General features: G+C 51.8%; 1 protein-coding gene across 2 annotated transcripts; it reads left to right on the top strand.

Annotated features, from left to right (window-relative positions):
* The first annotated feature begins 831 nt into the window (after positions 1-831).
* VSX2 (visual system homeobox 2) lies at positions 832-23,913 on the top strand. 2 transcript variants are annotated; one of them, XM_065686157.1, is made up of 5 exons: positions 832-1,488; positions 2,675-2,759; positions 5,699-5,822; positions 21,035-21,215; positions 22,144-23,913. In XM_065686157.1, the coding sequence occupies exons 1-5, from the start codon at positions 1,059-1,061 to the stop codon at positions 22,536-22,538; spliced, it is 1,215 nt and encodes a 404-aa protein (XP_065542229.1). In that variant the 5' UTR covers positions 832-1,058; the 3' UTR covers positions 22,539-23,913. The 2 variants fall into 2 exon arrangements, with proteins under 2 accessions (XP_065542229.1, XP_065542230.1); XM_065686158.1 differs by having other exon boundaries at positions 837-1,488; positions 22,207-23,913.
* Positions 23,914-24,280: the final 367 nt, after the last annotated feature.

Genomic DNA, 24,280 nt, shown 5'->3' with positions numbered 1-24,280 from the left:
CCTCCAGAGACCAGGAGAGCCTCACTTCACAGGAAGGCAGGAGCAGTTTGGCCTGACGGGCCATCCCAGAGGCCTGCGAAACTGAGTAGGATTGGGGCACTGCTTCCCCTCAAAGCTGAGGTGGAAGGTGGGCTTTTTGTGCTTATCTGGAGCTGCAACCCCAGCCCTAGACTGCTGTCCCAGTGATTAACCAGCCTCTGTGAGCAGACCTTAGGAGCCAGGCTGTGTCGCCTAAACCACTATCAAGGTACATGCTGTGGTGGAACTGCTTCCTCAGGTTGAGTGGAAGAGGGAACACCTTAGGCTTTCTCTTAGTTTTGGTTGGGGTAGGGCTGGCAGGGTCGAGGCGTGCTGCACCTTGCCCAAGGGCTGTGAAAGACACTAATTTGCTGAAGAACCATGGGGCCCAGAAACCATGCTCATGGGCAGGAGTGTATAGAGGGTCCAAGCAACTATGTCACCACCTCTGATGGTGTGAAGCCAGATGTTCCTCCAACACACAGTGCTTCCAGGTCTACATTTTCAAGGAATGCTGCTCGGGTTTAATCCTTAGGTTTCCTCCGTGCGCCCTTGTTTCTCTGCTGCCCACGTATTTACCTCAGGACACAGAGGAGCAAGAAAGCCGGGGATGCCGGCATTTCCCTGCACAGCTGCTTTGCCCATCTCTCATGTGGGCCGGTGCCCTGCGCCGTGCGAGGCCAGGCTGGAGCCGTGTTTAAGAAAGCCGCGGGTGCCTCGGTCCCCCCCAACCCCACCTCCACCCTCACGCTGGAGGCGAAGCGGGGCCGGGGCCTGCCCCGCCGGGGCGGCCCTTCTCGGCGCAGGGACGCGCGGCGGCCCCAGCCCGCTGATGGGCACAGGCACCGGCCTCAGCCCACGGAGCAGCGGCCCCGCCGCCGCCGGTGCCGACTTTTTGGCATCCCTAATCGCGGCTGGCCCCTGTGATTGGCTGCGCGGCTCTGACCCCGCTCGGGCTCCCGGCTGGGCGGATAAAAGGGGCCTGAGCCGGGGGCTCCCAGGCATTCCCGGAGCGGGCACCAGGGACCGCCGGCCGCAGCATGACGGGCAAAGCGGGCGCGGCTCTGGCCCCCAGCCTGCCCGGTAAGCCCAAACTCGACGGCGCGGCCGCCGCCCCGCCGCCGCCTCCGCCGCCCCCCGCGGCGGGGTCCAAGCCTAGCTCCGGGCCCACCCCTCCCCGCTGCACCGGCTTCGGCATCCAGGAGATCCTGGGCTTGAACAAGGAGCCGCCGTCGCACCCTCGGGCCACCCTGGACTCGCTGCCCGCCGGGCACCTGCTGGCAGCCCGGTCCGTGCTCAGCCCCGCCGGGGTGGGCGGTGTGGGCATGGGGCTGCTGGGGGCCGGCGGCATCCCCGGCTTCTACACCCAGCCGACTTTCCTGGAGGTGCTCTCCGACCCCCAGAGCGTCCACCTGCAGCCCCTGGCCCGGGCCCCCGGGCAGCTGGACAGCAGCCAGACGGCCAGCTCAGGTAGGCACGTTCCCGGTCCCTGAGGACCCGCCGCGCCCCGTCAGCACCGCCAGCCGCTCCCGGCAGCCTCCGGCACCCGGTGCCCCCCCGGGAAGCCCCATGCCGGGCTGCGGGAAGGCGATTTCGTTTCGATCTCAAGGAAGAGAAGGGCGGGCGGGTGGAACCGTATTCCCTCACCGTTCGGGGCTGCAGCCGCTGCGTGATGGCGTGGCCGTGGGTGCCCGGCCCGCAGATGCGCGGAGCTCGGCGGAGCGCTTCTCCCACGGCCCCAACTCGTTGTCTGGAAATAAGGGGCCGCTCGGCACCCCTTTCCTAGACGGCAGCAGCCGCCTGAAACCCTGCCCGCAGGCCCCGCTCCCAGGCCGCTTTGGGTCCCCCCGCGCGGCAGGCAGCAGCGCCTGGCCCCGGGCCTGGCCTCGGCCCCGGGGAACATCCTCAGCTTCCTCCCGGGAGCGGCCGGAGCCTTCCGCGGCGGTGCCCAGCCCGGGCGGTGCCCTCCGCCGCCGAGCAGCACGGCGCCGAGGTAGGGCCGGTGGCGGGGCGCCGTGGGCAGGAACGGGGCCAGAGTCCGGGGCCACCCGGGGCACAGCGGCGGGCATCGAAGTGAGGGTCCCGATTCTGTCACCCCGCGGCTCCTTCGGGACTCTCTGTCCCTAACACACCCCGGCCGGGCACCCCCGGAGAGCGGGGAACGGGGACGGACAGCAGCTTGTCCCGGGAGTTTCTTTCCTTTCTTTTTTTCCCGTAGCTCCATAAACCTCAATTTCTTCCTCCCCGCTCCCGCTGGGCAGTCCAGGATCCCCGGGCTGGGGCAGGCGGCCGCGGTGCCCGGCCGCTGGGAGGAAGCTCTATCTTTCCCCTTTTCCTACGGTTTTGTTGGGCTTGCCGGGTCTGCCTTTTAGCCCGAGCAAACGACTCCGGGGAAGAGAGGGGAGTGCGAGAGCCCTATCCCGCCCCAGAGCCTTCCCTGGCGAGGGCGGATGGCCCCGGAGCGGGACCCGCACCGGAACCGGGAGCAGCGCTGGGGCCGCGGCTGGGACCGCGCCGGGTTGGAGAGAGCGGCGGGCCCCGTCCGCGGCATCATCGCAACGAAACCTTCGGCCAGAGCCGCTGGAGGGAGCGGAGCCGCCGGGCCCGACCGTACCCGGGGGCCCCAAGCCCACGGCCGCTGCCTGTCTCTCCGCAGATTCCGAGGATGTCTCCTCCAGCGACCGGAAAATGTCCAAATCCTCCCTAAACCAGAGCAAGAAACGAAAGAAGAGGCGGCACAGGTAAGCGAGCGGCCTCTACCCCGCCGGGTCCCGCCATCCCCTCCAAGACACCGGGTAGCGGTGAGCCCCACCGCCCCGGCGGGCCCGACGCGTTCCCGTCCCGCTCCGGCCCGGCGTGAAATATCCCTCCCGCACCGGCCGCCGGAGCGCCCCGGCGCCGCTGCGGCTTCTTCCCTCGGCCTTTTCCTTTCTACTTTCTCTCGGTCCGAAACAGATCGGCTTTGGGCAGGTGCCTTTAGGGAGCGGGGGGTCGGCCACAGGTGTCTCTTTGTTTAATTTTTCTGGCTGCGGATCCAGGTATCCCGAGCGGCAAACCCGAGCAGCCCGGGAGCATCTGGGCGGGATGTGGATCACCGGTGTCTAGGGCTGGCGGGGGGGGAATCGTCAAACCTGTCCCCTGCTCCCCATATAACAACCTTAATATTGCCCGTCAGAGAGAGAGAATTTCGATCAACGATTTAATTATTTTATTACTTATAAATAAATGTTTTACCAAAAGATGAAGTGGTTGCGAATCAGACGTAGCCTGCAGGGAAGCCAAAGAAGGCTGGAGAATTGGTTAAGGAAACGAAGATCCTCTTTGGATTCCGTTTCCCTCGGGACCGGGCAGAATGACAGACTTTGCCTGACTTCTCCCACAGTTAAAACGGAGTTGGAGTGTCTTATACACAGAAACGAAAACATGCCGTGCTGGATTCTGGCACTGCTGTGGCCGGAGAGTCAGGACAAAGGAAGGCCAGGCACCAGCCACCGAGGGTATTTAGGAATAATTAAATCAATCCTGCCAGGGTGCAGGAAGGGTGGATTAAAAGATGCCCCAGTGAAAGCTCAGCAGGATGCAGGGTGGAAGGAAACCGACTGTCCCGGGAGACATCCTGCTGGCGAGCTGCAGAAGGCTTGGTCTGCAGGGCTCATCCCAAACCCGGGGTCGCTCCGCAGGCAGATGCCCCCGGTTTGGGTGCTCTGCGGTAAATAGGGCTTCGTTTTCTTCGTGGGCCGGACAGGGCTGGGTGAAAACACATCAGGGGCTGGTGTAGGGGTCACGGTCTGGACGGGATAGAGGAAACGAAATCCAGATCTGTTTTCTTTTCGGTTCTAGACAGAATCAGACCTGCAACATTTAGCTGTAGTTGTGTATTCTGTGCTAAATGGTTAAGACCTCTAGTTGTACCAAAAAAGGGCTGGGACGTGACAGGTCAATAGTCTGAAAATAGCTGCAGGATAGAAACAGCAAAAGGGACAGTGAACAGTGGATCGCAAAAGAGACAGGGACCGAGATGCTGAAAGGGGGAAACTTCAGCTTCACCCTGCCGCCGGTGTGCCTTGCCGGGCTTCAGTGCTCTTCTCAGAGGAGGGTGAAGGGGAATGCTTGAAATCCAAACGGGATCGAAATTGGAATAATTTTTCCTGTGGTCCCAGAGAAAGAAAATACACTCGTTAATGTGCCTCTGCTGTCCCTAGAGTTCACAGATCTTTCGGAGCTGGAGGAAAACTGTTTGAAAAGAGAACGGATTTAGGAGTGAATTTAAAGAAGGGTCTGTTGCAGGCAGGTCCCTTGCATTTGCATGCTGCTTTTGTTAGTAATGCAATCGACCTGGTGGAATTCTTTCGGGTCTGAATGGCGGGGGTTATTTCTGTTTGTGCCCTCTGGAACTGCAGGGCTCTTCTGAAATTCGGATGCGTTTTAGAAGCAGAATTTTTCCCCGATCTTTCCTTCCCCCTTCTGGGAGCTGTATATTCTTCAGTCGGATAATCTATTTATGTATGTTCTTTGAACAACGGCTGCAATTCGTTGTTATTCAGTTTGGTTTGGATGGCTTTCTGTTCGATTGTTTGGGTTTTTTGGTTCTGTTTGGTTTCTCCCTGCTCTGCCCCCATTGGAGTGCTGCTGGTTCTTCTATCCAAAATTGCGTTTTGTGAACTGGGGCGGCGGGTGTGTGTGTGTGTGTGCTGTGTAGAATGGGCTTTTTAGCCCTCGGTGGAGTGGAAGCGGCTCGAGACCTCTCATCCATCCACTGGAGAAGGGTTTTCATCTGTCTTGGTTTTCCGGCTACTAGGTTTTCTGTTTGGTTGTCCTGAGCTGAGAACTGGTTGTGCAGGGGCAGGTTGGGCTGCTGCCGGCCCAGGGCGATCCAGAAGGATTTCCAGAGGATAATGGGGTAATGCAAACTGGCAGGGAGCAGCTAGTGGGATATCGGTGTGGAAGCAACCGGGGTAAATGCAGAGGAAAGGAGCTGGCACTGGCTCTTGTAGGGAAGGACTGGTGAAAAGCAGTGGGGAGAAGAGTGGTTAAGACCTTTGGAGGATTCAGTCGAGGACCAGGGCTCCAGGGGAGGATAATCTGCCCGTGGAGATTGAAGAGGCTGAGGACCAGCAGCTGGAAAGGTCCCAGTGCCTCTCCAGATGGGATGCTGAGATGCTGCTTTATCTCAGTGTGGCTACCAAAGGGTTAAGAAACCTCTGGATGCAAGAAGGGGGGGGGGGGGGGAAGAGGAGGGGGGGACGTGGTGGTGGTGTTAAGCCAGGCCAGGGGTGGCTGCACCGTTGTAGGGAGGTGAGAGATAGGGACATCCCCAGGATCCTCACAAGAGGCAGCAGAGTCAGAGGTGTAAAAACAGCTGTCATCGGTGCTGGCTGCAGGGGCTGCTGCTGGGAAGGGACTGTCTCCAGAGGCAAATCCCTGAAAGGGAAGGTGATTTGTAACTGTTTAAAGTGCTGTCTTCTGACATTTTCTCTTTCTGCTTTCACCTTGGCACCTGACCTTTTGTGTACAGAAACGGGATGTGGGGGGGGGAGGGGAGGGGGGGGAAAGGGGGTGGGAAGCTACACATTAGCAGGTTACCCAGGTTTCCATAGCTTCTATGTCCATTTCTCTGACTCTTCATCATCTTTGCTGCTGCTTCTTATGGTTTTTGATCAAAGAGTTTTACTCCCCTCAGGACAATCTTCACATCCTACCAACTGGAGGAGCTGGAAAAGGCCTTCAATGAGGCCCACTATCCTGATGTATATGCTAGAGAGATGCTGGCCATGAAAACAGAATTGCCAGAAGACAGGATACAGGTAATCATATTTCTTGGACCCCCTTATCCTGCTCCTCTCAGCCATATTCATCCCTCCCTGAAGATAAGGTAGTGACACAAGAAGGCTGATATTGCTCTGAATAAGCCCCCCAGGCTGTCCACTCCCCTGCTCTTGATGGGTAGGCAGACAGATCAGCTGTTCTTGGCAGATTTGTGTCCGATGTTTGTATGTCAGCATGTGCTGTACATGGCATGTTGTATCAGTGACCGTGTGTATGGAACAGAGGGAATCCTAAATCACTGAAGGGGAATTGGTGTGCAGGGAAAGACCACAGTATTTCGAGGTCTTGGTGGTATAGGCAAGAAGAGAGCCCCCTGCAGATCAGGTCTGGGTGCGCAGTGTGGGAGGGAAACAGCTCATTTCTCCTCCTTCGGGCAGCTCATCCCGCCGTGGGTAGGGCGGCAGTGGGGCAGTGACGTGCTGAGGTGTTTGCACCATCCAGTGGGGTGTCTGCACCACCTCGGCACTTTTGCTGCACTTGCCTCCTCCAGTGAAGCTTCCCTGGAAGTTTCTGGGGATAAGGTTTCGCTAATGATTTTTAATGTTTGGAGTTTAACTTCGTGCCAGCCCTGTCATGTCCTGTGAGGAGGTAGATTGATGCGATGGTATCTCATTGGTGAATCCTCTGGTGGTAAGGAGCAGCCTCAGCCACTGGGCAATCATTACAGCCCCAAAAGCTGGAGAAGACTTACAGCTGTTGTGGAAGGCACGATGTGCTTGGACAGACGTTCACAAGGGTGGACTCCAGCAGCTTCTGCTGCCTTCCTCCTCCCCATGCCCTGCTCCCACCAGTTTGCTGCACAAAGCTCAGGGCTCTAAAGGCCAAGCCTTGAGCCCTTTTTTGCTGTGCAGATCACATTTCTTGGCTGGCTGGGGCTTAAACTGGCCTGGACCCCTGTGCAGTGGCATGGGCTGCCTTCGTGGCTGGCACATAGCAGTTTCTATGAGAAGAATTGGTCTGAGTGCCAGGTGGTGTTGGGAGGGTCCAGGTTTCCCTGGTTCCTCCTTCTACTCAGTCCCTCATGCACACCCAGCACCCACCAATCTGTTCCTTCAGCCTGTGCTCGCTCTTTGCTAAAGAGGTGGCCCAGGAGGCTGCTCCCTCCTGAGTCTGGAAGCTCTGAGGGCATTCAGCAAGATGATGCTGATGCTAGAAGCTGCTGAGGCATGAGCCTGTGTAGCGACAGGGAGATCATCCTGAACAAAAGTGCAGCCCTTTTCCCCTCAGTCCAGAGCCCCCCTCACCACCCACATGCTTGTGCTTAATCAAGTAACTTTTTATAAGAGCAACTTGTGCTTCTCTCGTTGCACCGGCAAAGACTCCTGCTGACCTAACAGCTTGTAGATAACCTGCCTGCTGAAACGTTTTCCAATGGTACTCACAAATAATGGCCCATCATCTGAAGTCCTACCTGATGCATTAGGATCTTGCACTGAGCAACATGACCTGATGTTTTGCCTCGAGAGAGAGTAAGCTGGATGGACAGTCACTTCTCCATTTGTGACCCTGTAGGACACTAAGTCAAGAGGGGAGAGACCTGTTAGGAGTTTAGTGTTGCCTGCACCCACCGTCTGATGCTGGGCTGAAAAGAAGATCTTCCGATTTCCTATAAAGGACCTTTTCAAGGAAGAGGTTGATCTAGTGGTACAGTACATGTTGAGCTGCGGAGGCACCATTTTCCTGGCCAGAGCTGAGGGTGTTCATTATGGGTGAGGTAGAGGGAGATGTTGTCCAGCGGAGCTGGATGTTGCATGTACTGCTTCAGCATCTGGAGCATCCTTCTAGTGCTGAGACTCAGTGTTCTATCTGATTTGGAAATGAAACAGTGGCTAATACATCTTAGCTATCACTGACTTCCTGCCAACTTGTCATTCTGCAACTGGCTAATGAATATCTACTTACGCTTCTTGTACTGCAGAGTTTTTAAACCTAGGAGTGCTCCTTACTGTGACCTCTCTGCCCTAGAGATCAGGTTAGACTTGGACAGCAGAAGCACTCTGTGGTGTGGCTGTTTTGAACATTAGGTGTTGCTAATGACATCTGTATTCCAGAACAAAGTGCTTGTGAGTAATACTTTTGCTCATCATGAAAGGCTAAATAATGAGAAACAGCAGAAGCATTTGTTGTGTGAAAGCATGAGCACCCTGCCAGGGTGAATGAGCATCAAGGCCATGTAGGAGTCCCAAGCACCACTGATCTTTTCAATGGGTCACCATCCAATTGTCCCTTACCACATGATCTATGAAGATTCGGTGTCCATACCTTTTTTCTTTTGTGTGTCACAAGCTATGACAAGATGATTCCCTACCTTGGACGTGCTTCTTGATATTTCACCTTGTGTTACTCTTCAACTTCAGCTCCTTTTGTGTGAGCCACATTCTTTCCCCCTGGTTATGGTGTTCATACTCTTTGAATAAATCGAAGCTATTTCTTCTCCTGGCTGTCACTTTTGGTTTTCATCATCACTTAAGCAAGCTGTGAAGATCTTTTCTTAAACCATTCTTCATAAATCACACACCAGTCTCTTAATCGTGTGGTTCTTCTTCTGTGAAGACCATCCTGCCTGTCAGCCTTCCTGGAGATAAGGGACCACATGCCCACAGCTGCACACTGGGTTCAGCAGGACCACTGAGTCCTTGCAGAAACAGCCTCAGATTAGCACCAGTCTACTTGCCTCCATATTTATTCTATTTATCTAATTCAGTCACTTCAAGCTTGTTTTAGACAGATTCCTCTTTTTTTTTATCCTGAGGATTTTCCCTTCAGTGTTCTGGTTTTGTGTCATTTTATTAACTTTGACTACCAAGCATCCCTAACATGTCTGACATTGACAAGAGGTAGATGTTAGACTATGAGAGCAGGAGAGAACTCTAGTGATACTTACTGAATACTTGGACAACCTCCTGGGATTTGGAACATGTAAACATCTTTGTATCTTGCAGAAAGAGTTTCTGCAGCAAAACTACAGGAAGTAGTTATGAGTGAAGTAAATCTTGCTTAGAATCTATTACCATCACTTAATGCTCCTCATGTAATCTTTGTGTCCCTTCTTGCATGCACATCTAACTGCTCAAGAGAGCTCTGTATTTTTGCATTTTAGAATCATGGAATCAATTAGGTTGGAAAAGACCTTTAAGATCATCAAGTTCAACCATTACCCCAAGACTGCCAAGACCACCACTAAACCATATAAACCGTACCATTTTCATTGTAGCTTGCAGTTTCTCCCATCTTTCAACATTCTTTTCTCCCTCTTGTAGGTCATTAATGAAAGTGTTTTTTAAGGTTGTTGTGATCATCACATGCTGTGGGCTTTCACTGCATTTCCCGTGGGTTCCCACCGGATCCACATCTAAAAGTGGTATCTATCCCTTCTTTTCATTCATGGGCTTATTTCTCAGGAGGTAGTAGTCAAAAAGAAAGTAATTCACCTATGAAATTCAATATGAAAGTGAAATTCAAAGAGTGCAATTGAGAGAATGATATATAGGAACTGTTTGCATGTAAAACCTTTATCAGAACACTACAAATAACTATCAGAGGCCAAGAAAGTTATTGGTTTGGGAGAACATTGAATTTGGGGAAAAATATTCAAATCCTCTGTTTAAAGAGAAGATGAGCGTGTTTGGTTTTCTTTCAAGGCAGGTCTCTTTCATGTTACATGCATCCTCCTCCTGTACTGGTAGGAGGAAGGAATATAAGCATCCTTCTATTGGGAAACATGGGAAAAGAATTTAGTTTTCCTAGCGAGACCGTTGGTGTAAGCCAGATGCCACTGTGGCTATTTTGAAAGATACTGGAAAAAAACTACATTAATGGGTGTATTTGAAAGAAAATCCGGAAGGGTTGAAGTGCTGCTATTAGAATAAACCCAGACCATTCTGTAAAATCCAGGAGAGGTAAGTAGTTTCCCGTGGGGAAATGTATCCTTAATAGACAACTTAAAATATTCTAAATGGCCTCAAGCTGACAAATATTCCGACACCTGACTTGGATCAGTGTGTTTCTCATAACAGATACTCTGAAATACAATGTGTAGATTTTACATAAGTTATCTCCATTGAATTTATTAATATATGACCATTCTGAACTTTAAATGCCAGTATCTACAACAGTAAAGTTCAGTAACAGTTTGATTTGGGATTATTGAAATGACCGTGTATGTTTATCATTCCAGTACATCTCCTACCAACCAACCAAACCAGTTCAGTATTTCAAAGAGATAAGGTCTTGACTGCCATTGTGGGGCACTAGAGTCACCCTCTAAGGGAACTAATCAGCCAAAAAAGATAATAAAAGTGCTAAAAAATCATCTGTTCTTATTATTAAACGATTGTATGGTAATTACGTGGATGAACAATTTTAGGACAAATAAAACTGCTCACATAAGCAAAATGAACCCTGAGGAGACACTAGTGCTATGCGTGAGGAGTGGGGATTGTCTGTATCCAGCAAGCTTTGTCAGGCAGCCAAGAGGTCAATTTTGGCTAAAGCCAAAGCAAAGACAATTAAAACTCTAATTGAAAGTGTATTGTTTTAGGTGCTTTCAGTATCACTCTATAGCCCTTTAGGAGTTGAATGTGGGTGGAGGAATCGGGATGGGTGGTCATTTGGAAAGAAGCATTCGTACCAGCAATATTTTTCCAGAACAAGAGGCTTACTTTTCTTCAGTTTTGCAAAAATGCTCTGTATTTAGAGGTGAACATAATCTGGAAAGGCCTGAGGAACCTGTATCGAACTGATGTGGGGCTCAGAATAGAACCCATAGAGTCCACTCAAGAAACATGATAGAAAGTATGAAGGAAAAAAATTGGTTTATGCAGCTTTAGCAGCTCTGGCTTTTCCCCCATCCATCAGCTTTTGCTGCTTGCTGCGGAGTGTTGTCCTAATCCCATGGTGCAAGTGCGGAATGGGGATGATTGCTCCACGCAGTTGCTGGCCTTTCCTGAATCTGTGCCTGGAATGGCCGCCAAGGGATTTCTTAGTGCTGCAGAAAGTAGTGGTGATGTTGGTTTTTATACATTTGTGCTTGTCGTTATTGCTCTCAGTAAGCGGGGAACTATCTATTCTTGCTACAACTTTGTGTGACTCTCTCACTTAGAAGAGAGAAAGGCCAGCACGAGGCACAGTGCCAGTGGGATCCCACCTGTGTCTCTGTACAGCTTGTTCAAGGACATCATGTAGCTTGAGGGAAGTTATCAGGGTGAGTCAGGTGGCTGGAGGTAGATTACCACGGTGACGGGGAAGCTGAGAGGGTTGCTGCTGTGTGAGCCAGCCGTCTGGGTTTCTGAATGTGTTTTTTAAGAACCCTGCAAATAGTTCATCGTGAGCAGCGAGCGCTGGCTACCTTTGCCAGTAATTCCTATGCCCTGGGGCAAGCCACAGGGCTGTGATACCAGATAAGTGTCATTAACTTCCCCTATGCTTTTAGGAATGTAGGAAGTGTACAAGGGGGAGTAATAAAACTAATCAAACTTACTGGCTTAGTGAGAATATTATTCTGAGTGCTTCTCCTGGCATATGGTGCATCTCTGCCTCCATGTCTTTAATTGGTATGTGAGGAGTTCATCCACTTTGCTGCCTCTTCCATAACATGCTTGTTTAGTTGATCTAAATTCATATTAATTTCCATTTTTCAATTAAGAGTTGTTTAATTTGGCCCTTTCTCTAATGGAATGTTTTCATTACCCTTTATCTATGGCTCATTTTTAGTCCATGTGTTAGAACTTTATTTACAAGTTAATTACTAGAGCTGCAAACAGAGGGGCTGGGTGATGGGCAAGAGTAGGGGCCCGGGCAAGAGTAGGGGCCCAGGCAAGACTTCCCAAAGGGATTGCTGTCTGACAGCCTTGCAACCCATGCCTTTGGACAGAGGAGGAAAGAGTGGCAGGAAACAGGAAGGAAAATGGAGGGCTGGGAACATCTCTTCAGCTGACTGGGAAGTGGGGACTCCTCTGCTTGTTGCTAGACTGACTGTGTGGGTTACTTTCTCAGCTCGTGGGATTTACCCTGCTACAGCTGGGGCTGTAGGTTCAGATTAAAATACGTTTTTCAGTGCAGAAATGAAGGTGCAGAGTTATGAATATTTTGTATGCCAAGGTACAGCTTTATTCCTCTATGTGCAGTCCCTGAGCTACTTCAGCCACTGACCAATATTCTAAATGGGACAGAAAACCAAATAAACCCAAACTTGCCTGTCCTTGCCTTCTGCTCTGTTCCTAGCAAGGTATTTATGGCTGTCATAGCATACAAGACAGTGTGATTTTCATGTGCTCCTCCACAGTACCAGGAGGGAAATGGGGCTTTGCAGTGACAGCTCCTTCCTTGTTCTCTCCATGGTTTGATGACACCATCACTGAGGGTCAGACACCTTCGAGTGCTGGGACTCTTAAGCTCCCTGCAGGAGGAAAGACAGGCAGGCAACAAAATGTGTGGTAGGGCACTGCTGTGGAATGCCTTGGCAAAGACTTTTCCCATCATGGCTCATCATGGAATGAGGAATGGCTCTACAGGCTTAATGACAGGCTCTGACAACTTTTTCTGGCATTTATCCCCCTATTTTCTTAACAACAGGAGGTTAAGGGTAGCACTTCTCTGAGTTAGCTCAGGCGCTGAGGTTCCTTGATCACTTATGCTCTTCTGGAAATGCTATCCTAAACCCTTGTCTTGGGAACACTCGCATTCACTCCTTTGACTTCCTTTTTATTTCTTCTGCTGCAGTTTTTCACAGCTGATTTTTGGGAAATAGTTAGGCAGCCCATCAGGTTCAACAGTTAATTCCCCTCCAGCCCTTAGGGTGCCTGGCAGAGGGACTAACTGATGGCTGTGTGCTCAGGTTTTCCTTTAATGACCCCTATATAATAAAAGTTTTCCTCCTTTTCTGACTTTGAATAGAGATTTTTTTAGCAGTTCAATAACACAGGCACTTTAGAGACACGCTTAATTTACTCTCCCAGTTATTTCTTAATGGATCTATTTTTCTCTATAGTATTTATCTTTTACCTTGATAGACCTCAACAAGTTCTTCTGATTCTTTGGCAGTACAAACCTCCTCTGCCTTTTCATTGCCCTTCTTTGTGGATGTTCTGCTAGCACATTTTGCATGGGTCTGTGCAGCATTGAAGAGTCTAGTCCTCAACAGACTGGATGACGAACTGGATGAACAGACATACAGATTATCCTGGTCTCTGCATGCGTGAGGCTGATGTGTCCTTGTGTGAAGCAGCAAAGATGAACCGAGTTGGAAAACAAACTTGCTGCAACATCTTACAGCAATGGTGGCTTCCAGGGGCCACTTCATAAGAGGCTGTGAGAAAGCATTACGTGTTCTTCTGTCTACTCTGAGTGGTACTGCCCTGGGAGCAGCAAGAGATGTCCAGTTTAGGACCTGCCTTGTGTGAGAAGCACGGTTTGCTCCCTTCCTTCTTTCAGTGGGTTTCTGTTAGGCTTCCAACTGCCTGAGCTAAGGCAGAGCTGAAACTTTGGCTGGCAGTTACTAGAGCTTCTGTGTGGTGGTCAGGGACAGTCCGCTCTTCTGGCTGGCTCTTTAGCTCTGGTGGTCCTCCTTCCACAGATTCAGGTTTTTCTTCACTGGGTGAAAGCGGTTGAGTAATTAGATATCTTCTATTGCACGAGGCAAGGAATTGCAAATACTGTTATCACCATGTCTCTTCCTAAGGGAAAATCATAAGGGACTGCAACTGTCTCCTTTTGGTGCTCAGTTCCAGGCTGATGCATGGAAAATTATTACAACGTGTCACAATGTTTTACAATACGTAACAAATTTCTGTAGCTATCTTTCAGCTAATGCTTCAATGAACAAAGAGCTCTCATGCACTTGTGAGCCTGTGCTGTAGCCCTCAGGAGGAACTTTGCAAGCTGTCCCCATGCACACAGGGATGCGCTTGAGCCTTACCTTGGGGAATGGCAAGGACCAGGTAGTGCTGCAGACTTCATCTCCTGCTGGTGCACAGCCTCTGTCTCCTACATGACTTTCTGGAGAAGGCCAGAGCACACCTTTGCCCTTTGCTCTGTGTGTACTTATCAGTACAACAGTCAGCTGCTTCTGGCATGCAAGGAGCAGCTCCAGAGCACGGGCAGCACTCCACATCCTCTGAGGAAGGCCGGCATCCCAAGCTCTGATTTTGGTGCTCATTGAAAGGCATTGCGAAGGGGATATGACACTTCCCCTCTGACTGTCCTGACTCACCTTGCTCTAACATGAAGGTGATAATATGGGGAGTCCTTGCATGTTCACAGAGTGCATGTGGATGTTTATGAAGACTTATGCTAAGGTTTCCTCTGTGCCAGAGGGCCTGCAGAGCAATGTTAGAGAGAGGAAATGAGGCAAAATGAAATTATGCAGTCAGGATAGCATCTTGATTAATGGAGCCAGGCACCGTGGGTACCCAAAGGATGGATGTGCAGTATCACCCTTTGTGACAAAGACAAATGTTTCCCTGAGTTTGTGTGGACTAGGATGATGGGCACACTCTTGCCAGCTTTCATGTGACTATCATGCACCCACGACCCTGATGTTTTTTCTGTTTTCCAATCAGCATGTTAGGAAAAGAGGAATTTGTGTGTGTATCTGCCATGTCCCAGCATCTGGCAGCCTATACGGAGCTGTAGCTCCAGCTAAGCTGGTGGTCAGCTGGCACTACGGTCTGGCCATGATGAAGTCAATGTCTCAGGGATAAATTTGCTGCGCAGATGTGTTGCACAGATCAAGTGTGTGCCGAATCACTGTACCTACCATGCACATTGTGTGCACATTTGTTTTTCTGTTGCAAGGCTGGTGGCATGGTAATAGCATGCACATTTTTGCTCGTTGCTGTAGTAAGCTCACTTTCAATACATGCCCTGTGCTAGTTAAGCTTAGAGGAGACCCAAGCTTGGATCAGCCATCATGTCTTTGCTTGGGAAGGGTGAGTACTGTCTCACAGCCCATCTCAGTATGTCTGGTTGGACCTGTTAGCTGAATGGGTCCAACATGACTCCAGCTGTTACCAGGAAGGGCTTTTGCTAAGCTGAGTATGGGAATTGCTCTTTCTAATGTGAGCTCAGAAAGCTCTTTCCCAGTGTTTAGTAAGAGAAGGGATGATGAGTCCTGTGATCAGCCATGCAGCCCATGTGCAACTTTTACTGCTCTCATTTAACATCATACCCACTTTACACCAGCCATAGAAAGTGATGTCACCATAAACAGTGCCAATAATTTTGACATTACATTTGAAAAGACAGCCATAAACCATTCCCAGGCTTACACAAGTGGTGCAGTCTCCACCAGCAGACTGGGGACAGACTGCGTGAGCACCACAGGGGAGGGATTTGGGGAAGTGCCAGGACCTGGTCAGGCCTTACACTCTGTGGCAATTCGTTACAAAGCCTTATGACCTGTGAGTGCAGATGGGAAGATGCTCTGAGGAAGATAGGAGGCTGTTCATTGCAGTGCTCACATGCTCAGATTGACCCCAGCCAGGGCCACCATCCCTGTCCCATATGAGGGTGTGGATATTGCTGTTTTTCCAGAGGAGGTTTTAATTTTCTCTCTCATAGTCGAGTTTTGAATTGGAAAGGAAAAAGGTAGAAAGTGAGATGTGTAGTTGTCAGGAGGAACTGAGTGCTGAGATGGCAGCTGGGCCACGGGTGTGGAGGTGAGCTGGAAGTGTTCTCTGGTCTGCAGCTGGACCCATCAAAGGGCTTCAACTTTGACTGAAGCAACAGGTAAGGTATGCTGCTGGACATGATTTTAGGAGCAGTGCTCTGCTGTGAAGTGACAGGATCAATCCAGAGTGGCATGGTGGGGAAAGGGACATAAGCAATTGCAGGGTGCTGGTGTAGATGCCTGGACATTTCCCACAGCAGTAAATGCCACAGAAAGAAGAGATCTGGTGGATAAGCATGACAAATTCAGCCTCTGCACACTTCAGCCTGAGATGGCTGGATCCCTGGGAGGAAAGCATGGTGCTGGATGGACGTGAGTGTGCTGGGTCATTAAGCCGTCAGCACCATCACAGCAGGTAGGACCATGATAGAGGATTACAACCCAAGGCAGTATCACAGAGGTCCAGAAAGCTCCCTGGACAGGGTTTCTCTGCTGTGTCCTCACTTGAAGGACTCAGTACCAGAATGGCTTCTCTGCAGGGATCATATGGAGCGGCATTTCAGCTCTCTGAAGCTGAAGGTTTGTGCCAGGGCATTGTGAGATAGTGCAGAAGATAAGTCTGTTAGTCCATGGGCGGGGGAGATGGTCTCAGCGTTGCTGCTGGAGGGACTTTTGTCCCTTGCCTAAGCTGCTGGTTTGCCAACAGCCGTGTGCAGCTCTCCCTGCAGCCTGGCAAAGGCATGGGCTGCTGGGAGTGGGGTGCTGGTGTGGCTCCGGCTGGGTGCCTGTGCATGTGCGGACGTGCATTTGCTTATGGCCATCTAGTGGGCATTCAGCATGCACGGTTTTGGGCTGGGACCATCTTGTGCTTCATAAAGCTCGCCACTTGGAAGACCTCTGCTGAAATGCTGTGTTGAAGGCAGCATGTGAGATTTGATGAAGCAAATCTCATTTTTATCCCATTTATCCCGTAGACAATCCCATTGTCTAGCCTGGAATTTTCCTTATAGGAGGCAAGGAATGCTTGGGCAGTGGAAACAAACAAACAACACAACAAAAACCCCAACGCTATTTTATTAGAAAGACAAAAAAGGCCACTACCAATTCTGCCTGTGTACCCAGGACTGGACAGCAGCAGCCAAGAAAATTAGTGTAACAGTGAAAATTTTAGGTTGAAACAATACACAGCAACACCCTAAATGCCTTAAAATAACCCTTTGCTAATTCAGATTCCTGGCTCATGGCCAACCTCAGGGAGATTTCTCTCTTTAGCAGACAATGTTTCAGGACCTGATTAGGTAAACAAACTAACTAACATGATGAATGGGGGTAATAACGATACATTGAGTCTCATGTCCCTTTGCGAAATGAGAGATTCCTCCTACTACAGTTCACTCCTCTGCATCATCAATAAGCTGAAGAAGTATCAGTTATCATTTGTGATTCAGAGGAGGAAACTGGCAGGAATAACTTTGCCTGTCTTGACTCTGAAGCACTGCAACCCTGCGGTCAAGCACAGAGTGCCTCAGCTTTCACTGCTTTGGGCAGCGGGCACTGAAGGTGAGAATTAGATGATGATTAATGTTTAAAATACCCCCATTTGTAAGGCTTTGCAATACTGCTGATTTTGGTAAAGGGGCCCCAAAAGAAGGATCCAGGAGATGACACTGAGGGTGGTGGCATTTGTTGCTATCTTGGTTCATAGACTATGGCTGCTCTTGGAGGGAACAGTGACAGTGTGATGTGCACAGTGGGGCTAGAGTGTTTGATGCTAGGCTCTGGCCAAATGATGGGACGGCACTTGTGGATCCTCAGTAGCAGCCCAGGAGAGGGGTTTGGACAGCTAAAAAGCAAACATTCATGCACGAGCTGAGCTTAGATGCTAATGTGTCTGATGGACAGCAAGACAAACCTGTCCTCTTTACTCTGTTGTCCATTTTTTGTGGGTAGGTTCCTGGAACAAGCTTCACAGAGGGTGCTTGTGTGACAATAAATAGCTGTAAATCACCTTAAGGTGTAGCACATTGGTCCAAAGGACACTTCTGTGCACCAGATTCTGATAGCTCTGCACAAACGCCTGAGGTGCTTCAGTCTAAAATTAATCAGGGGTTTTCACCACTTCTTGTGAAGTGTGGAAGCACAATCTTTTCACCATGCCCTGGGCTATGCAACAGAGAACCAGATGAAAGCAAGTGAGAAGGAAGGTGCATCATAAACAGCCACAACAATAAGGTATAAATATAAAGTATAAAATAAAGCTGAGCCGATCCGTGTGATGGGAAAGGGCAGGAGGAAAAGTGGTCAAACCTGAACATTGCCTGAAGCAGAGCTGGAGGAAGCTGAAGAGTAGATATCTCCAAGCAAAGATAACAAGCAGCCAAAGAAGATGTGAAATACCAAAATCACAAGTACATGCAAGGGTGAAACCCTCTCCAGGAAAAGTGAGGTGCCAATAATAAATAGTTGCAAATCTGAAAGTGCCTGATGTACCAACACAGCCAAAAATACCCCAGAATTACTAAAACTGTTGTGTAACTCAGCTCAGGATCAAGGCATGGGAAAATTTTGGTAACACATCAAGAAATGCAAAGAAAGCAGGGAGATCTACAGGGAATCATTCTGCTGATCTGAAACGGCATGGGGGCTACCAGGGCTGTGATGGAGCTCTTCTCCCCGTGCTCCTGAGGATGGGCTTGTGGCAGAGGTGCTAGGCTGGAGTCTGGTCCAGTATTGAGCGCCACTGATTTCACTTGACTCTATGCCTGAGATGATGATACATCTCCTGGTATTAAAGCAAGATGGTCAGTCCTCCCAGTTTCTGTTCTTCTAGAAATTCTGGGATTTTAAATGCTCTTTTCCTTTGTAAAAACCAAGAGGAAATTCCTATTGAATGGGAAAAAAAAAAAAAAGAAAAAAAGAAAAAAGAAAGGTTTAGGAAATCTCAGAACGATCTTACTGAAGTGTTGATGTAACTCTGATTTTCCTATTTGGCTTTACAGCATAAATTTTGTGTGTCTTAGGCAGCCAAGATTAAAACACAGCACTCCAAAGAAAGCCATAGATAATTTTGATTACACTTCCACTGCCCAGGTGCGTCTTCTCCTGTGCTACTGAATCAGCAGTTTTTGATAGAGAATTTTCCACTGGCTCTAGTCAAAACTGGTCTGCCAGCTGGCAAAGCTGCTGCTGCTGGCTCCAGTGTTCGCATGGCCCTGCCAAGGGAAAGGGGATGCTCCAGGGCAGCAGGTTTAGTGGCAGTGGGCAGTAATGGGGCAGGCTGAGACCTGGCCAGAGGAGAGGGCAGGATGTGGGGGTAGAGGCTTGGGGCATCAGGGCAGGAGGGAGTGGGACAGGAGAGGTGCTAAAGCATCAGTAAAGATGCACCTGAGTAAAGGAGGTTTGAGGAGAGGTTAAGAGGTTGCCCACTTGGAAAAACCTGTTACTGGCTGAGGTCCCAAGTGTGGCAACTGGTGACAGAAGCAGCTGTGCAGAGCTGGGCCCTGCAAGGTGCTCTGGGTACAGGGAAAGGTGTCACTGCAGCCCCCAACCAATGCAGTTTTGCAGGTGCTGGCTCTTGAGTTGTGCAGCAATTTCTGCCTGAAACCAAATGAGGTAAAGGGGGAGCTCTGTGGTGAGGGACCTAATCGCACTGGTTTATCCAGGGTAGAACAGGCAGGATCCCTCTCCTGGTCCTAGTGGGTTGAGCTGCCCCCTTGCAGTATGGAAATGTCGGGAGTGAGCCAGTCCCCACCAGCTCTGCCCTCCAGAGCCTGGGAGTGGGAGGAGCTCATGGGCTGGAATGAGAGGGTGATGAGTGCCAGCATCTAGCTGACTGCCAAGCAAGCAAACCCATGTGTCAGACGGGCATGGAGGAGCGGGCGGAGAGAGGAAGCTCTGCGCTGGTGAGGGTCCTTGCTCAGGCCCCTGTGGATTGGAGCCATCCGTGGTTACATCTCCACAGTATGAAAGTGTAAATCAGACTGTTTATCATGCAGAGGAGGTGACGTGTGGTGAAGCAGCCTGGCTGTAAAATCCCCTCTGACACACACAGAGTGCTTTCTGCTGCGAGAAGCTGGGATCACAGCCACTGGGACCACCACCCCAGCCATCCCAAACAGCTCCCACCTGCCCTGCAGCTCTTCCTTGCTGGGTAGCTCCCCTCTGCGGGCTCGCCTTGCCAGCCGGACAGCACCACACTGCATCAGCCCCACGGTCCCCGCAGCAGAGCCGGGGGGGTCTGCCGCAGTGCTCCCCAGGGCGGCCCGAGCTCCCCCATGGCTACGGGCGGCGGGGACAAGAGAGAGTTAAGCTGTCAGCTCTGTAATGTTAAACAGGTGTCAAAGGCACCTCCATATATCTGCAGATTGAAATCAAACTCCTCGCAGTATAAAAAGATGAATTACCCAGGCGATTCCCGCCTCGTCCCACTCATCAGCACAGCGCCAGACGGCAAGCCATTTTTTTTTTTTTAATGTGCTAACGACCTAATCAAGCAATCAAGTTGGAGAAGATTGCGGAGTGACCCCGAGCATCCATCTGCCAGAGAGCCCCCGCCATCCACTGCCCCTCCGCCCTGCGCCTTCCGGGAAAGGCAGGGCGGAAAAAAGAATAGAAAAGGCAAAAACCCCCACCGCCATCCCCCCCCCCAGTTCCTAAGCAAATTAACACCCGCTTTTCCGAGAGTCTAATTAGTTAAATGAGGAGGTGTTCGGCGTGTCCGCGGGGAAGGAGGGGCTGCCTCTCCGCGAGGTGCCTCGTAACTCCGTGGCATTAATTAGCGCAGGTCAATGGCGTGGTTCCCCGGGGACCAGCTGCTTTAATTTCCCGTGATATTTCAGTGCCTGAGGCGCATCGATTCAAACTGAAATTAACTTATTTTTCAATCAGGCCCGGGCTGCCCCTGGGGCTGTCTCTGCCTTTGCCTCCTTCTGAATAGACCTCGAGCAATTTTTCATCTAAAGCTGCTGCCTCTGCTCGGCAGGAAGGGAGGGGAGCTGGGGAGGGAGGAGGGTGAGGGAGACAAGAGGAATGGAAATCAGCGAGAGAGAGCGCTAATAGATTTCTGCGAGCATCCCCCCCGCCCGGCCACCGCCGCCCGCCTCTGCTCACTGCCCCCCAGGTCACAGCTCACAGATTATTCTGCCAATTTTCTGAGAAGATGAGGGGCTTTTCAAACTGGGAATTCAGGGCGAAGCACACAGATCGGCTTCCCCCTTCTCCCGCCTCTCCTGAGCGCTCACCCGCATCCCAGCCTTCCCCGCAGGCACCACTGCCCGCAGCCCTGCACCGCAGCTCAGACACCCAGTAAATAATGGAAGAACATCACATGCACGAGAGCCAAAAGCTGCTAGAAGATGCCAAATTACATCCTGCAGAGAGGGATGGGGTCTGCTCTCAAGACTCCTGCAAGGGAGGGAGGGAGAGAGACACCCAATGGCTGCTGCGTGGGGAAAGAGGTCACAGGGCTTTTGGGATGAGCATCCACGCGTCTGCCTGCACAAGCACACGTGTTCCCATGCAGGAAAGGGACTGACACACCTTCTCCCCCCACAAACCTGTGTTTCTTCCTGTTGCCTGCCTCAGGTTTGGTTCCAGAACCGCCGGGCCAAATGGCGGAAGAGGGAGAAGTGCTGGGGCAGGAGCAGTGTGATGGCTGAGTACGGGCTCTACGGTGCCATGGTGCGTCACTCCATCCCACTGCCCGAGTCCATCCTCAAGTCTGCCAAGGACGGCATCATGGAGTCCTGCGCCCCTTGGCTCCTGGGTAAGGAAGCAGCTGCCTTTGTGGGGGACTGTGAGTGGGTTCAGACAAAGCAGGGGGGGGTGCAAGGAAGAAATTGGAGCCATGTCAAAAACACGAGTGGAGGGTGGTGGGGTGAGGTCCCCCTACCCCGCTGCCCTCCAATCCCCCCAGCTGCCCTTGTCAATAGGGTCTGAACACTCATCCCAAATCCCTTTTGGTCTTGAATCCTGACCTGCAGGATTTTGCCTACCATGCTCAGGCTGGTGTTAGCCTTTGGCTGCCGTGGTGTGAGCATCCCTTGCTCCCAGCCCTGGCAGGGCAAGGTGTCCGAGGCAAGCCATCCTGCCCCATGAGGCTGTGTTGGGTGCCAGGACTCCCAGAGGGAACACACTGCTGCCTCCTCCTGCTCTCTGCACCTGGGGGAGCTGCATTTCTGCCTGGTTTCACTTGTTTTTCTGTGCAGACACAGAGGTAGCAGCTCCTCCCTCTTGCTCTTTGCTTGCCTCTTTCTGACCTTTCAGGCTTGTTCTGCCACAAAACTGGTGTCTGACGACTTGAATACAGGCTGTCTTGTCCTTCTATCTGTGGGAAACTGAGAGAGGCAGAGGGGTGGGCTGTGTGAGGAGCAGGTTGATGTGGGACCATGGGCGATTGCCCTCCCCAGCCGCAGTGAAGCTCAGGCAACCATGCTGCTGTCTGAGACCCGCATTCCCGTGTGGGGACAAGTCAGCTTTAGCTTCACGGGCAGAAATGAAGGGGAGAGTAATTATAAACCTCTGGGGGGCAGCTCTGAGGCCATGGATGTTGCTGGCAACCCCAGCAGGCAGCTGCCTTGCCTGGGCTGCCCTCGCACAGGGGCCGGAGCGAGTGGCTCCCTGTAACTGCTGCGTGAAGTGAGGGTTTCTGCTTTTCCTTAATTCTGGCCTCTCTTTATCTTTGCTGTTTTCAGTTCAAGATGGCTTTCCCATGCCCAGGCGCTTTTCTAAACCCGAATACCAACAATTCTTTTTAGGGATGCACAAAAAGTCTCTGGAGGCAGCGGCTGAGGCGGGGAGGAAGACGGAGGTGGAGCGCCAGGCCCTGCCCAAGCTTGACAAGGGTGACAAGGAGGAGAGGGGCCCGGATCCCAAAACCACCATTTCCCAGGAGGAACTGAGAGAAAACAGCATTGCCGCCCTCAGGGCCAAAGCTCAGGAGCACAGCACCAAAGTCCTGGGGACCATCGCCGGGGACACCCCGCCCCCGGGCAGGAAGCCGGAGGCAGGGGAGGAGGCAGCCGCGGCAGAGGATGAGAGACAGACGGAGAAGCTGAGCTCGTCGCAGAAGGAGGAGAAGCTGATCTAGGAGTGGGGAAGAGGCGGTGGAAGCCAGCGCTGAGAGACACCGTGTCCTCAGGGGGCCGCATGCCCCCTCAGACTGACGGCTCCCCCGGCTGCCCCTGCCGGGGCGCGGGGCCACAGCCCCTGCATTTGGGGCTGCCCGGCAGGGGTGCCCCTGCCTGCTCCCCCTGCCCCTCGCTCCTCTGCCCCACTGGGCTTCCTCACCTCCCCGCCCTTCCTGTGGGGCACTGGGAAGTGTCCCGTCTTTGTCGCCACCCGAGTGGACACCGAGGCTCCGGTCCCTCTGGCCTCACAACCAGCTCTGCGGCTCTCTCCTTCTGTCGCAGCCCCAGACCCCATCTGTCATCCTGGAGCGAGCCTGTGCCCTGCCGCCATGCCCCTCCTTGGTGCATGCCTCTCCCCAGTCTGCCTGGGCCCCTTCCCCTGGCACCCCGTCCTGCCTCACCTCAGGCAGACTGCCACCTTCCACCAGCCATCACCTCTGCCTCCGGCCCAGGACACAACAGGACAAGCCCATGGCAGTATTTCCATTAAATGGCGACTCTCCATCAGGGGTGATTTGCACCTTCCACCTGTCTCTCCCTGCCCTGTCTGCTGGGAAGCAGTTGTAGCTTTAGAGAGGTTCAGCTTTGCCACCATTTGGTAGGGAGAGGCAGGCTTAGCCCACGGGCATGACACCCTGGTCCCACCTAGCACCTCAGCGTGACTCCAGCCCATGTTTCTGGCTTTGGCAGGGCTAGCCACCACAGCCGGGTCTGACTCTGCCCCAAGCACCAAAGCCCTGCACCCCCGCAGAGGGCCCGCACGGTAAATTTGTTTACTGAATACATTATTCCAGGCGAGACAACAACAGCCGCCCAATGTATTCATTGAATTGAATTTGTCCAGCTCGCCCTCTGAGTGTTAAAGGGAACAACAGCCATGCACATCCACCCCGACACACCCTGTAACGTGTACATACATCTCCCAGCCAGCCCCAGACAAGCACATGCAGACCCACGTAGCCAAACCCACTCCATGCCACCGTCACCTTCCCATCCCGGTAAGGCACTATTGTCCCCCCGAAAGCTGTAGGACAGTGACTTCCAGGCAACCCTTTCTGTCCTGCTTCCAGCTGTGAGCACCCTTTCCCCAGAGCTACTGTTTTTCTTCTGTCAAAGGTTAGGCCCCTCCATCCAGCCCCTGTTTGTCCCCCAGTCGTTTGACGTGTTAGATGGTAGCCCATGGTGTGTAAATAATGTATATACAGCGAGAAAAGAATTCAGTATTGAGGTGTTTGAGATATGGAGCTGTAACAACTTATAGTCATCCAGCATCTGTGATTTATGTGCCATTTTCTGTAAAGATATGAACAAGAATAAAACTGAACGGGAATACTGTGTATGAGTCCAGTCAGCAGTGTTCAAGGAGGGTGAATTCAGCCAAAGCTGAGACATGGCTGTACATCAGGACATAGCCAGGGAGAAGTGGGAGCTCCAAAGTGCCACAGAGAGGTCTGCACCTTCCTCCCACCCAGGCATAGCACCTGATGAAAATGAGGTGTGTGGCCTGGGATGAGTGCCTGTGCGCTGTATGGTGTTCATCCTGTTCACCAAACCTATCAGGCCAGCAGACAACGAGTGGTGTTGCACTATGAACAGCAAAGAGGAGATCTGCTGATCCTCCCATCCCTGCTGTTGATGCCACTGGGGGACCTGGCTGAGAAGAACTCTGCTTGCAGGGAGAGCCTTTTCTTGATCTTGTGTT

Source organism: Lathamus discolor, chromosome 6 (genome assembly GCF_037157495.1).
Source record: "Lathamus discolor isolate bLatDis1 chromosome 6, bLatDis1.hap1, whole genome shotgun sequence".
NCBI lineage: Eukaryota > Metazoa > Chordata > Aves > Psittaciformes > Psittacidae > Lathamus > Lathamus discolor.
This window is presented reverse-complemented; position numbering and strand designations above follow the sequence as displayed.

Excerpts from the sequence above, each read along its gene's own strand:
- VSX2 (XM_065686157.1), top strand. The coding sequence starts at position 1,059 with ATGACGGGCAAAGCGGGCGCGGCTCTGGCCCCCAGCCTGCCCGGTAAG. Across the intron at positions 1,489-2,674 it reads CAGCCAGACGGCCAGCTCAG|ATTCCGAGGATGTCTCCTCC; the intron begins GTAGGCACGTTC and ends GTCTCTCCGCAG. Across the intron at positions 5,823-21,034 it reads TGCCAGAAGACAGGATACAG|GTTTGGTTCCAGAACCGCCG; the intron begins GTAATCATATTT and ends TGCCTGCCTCAG.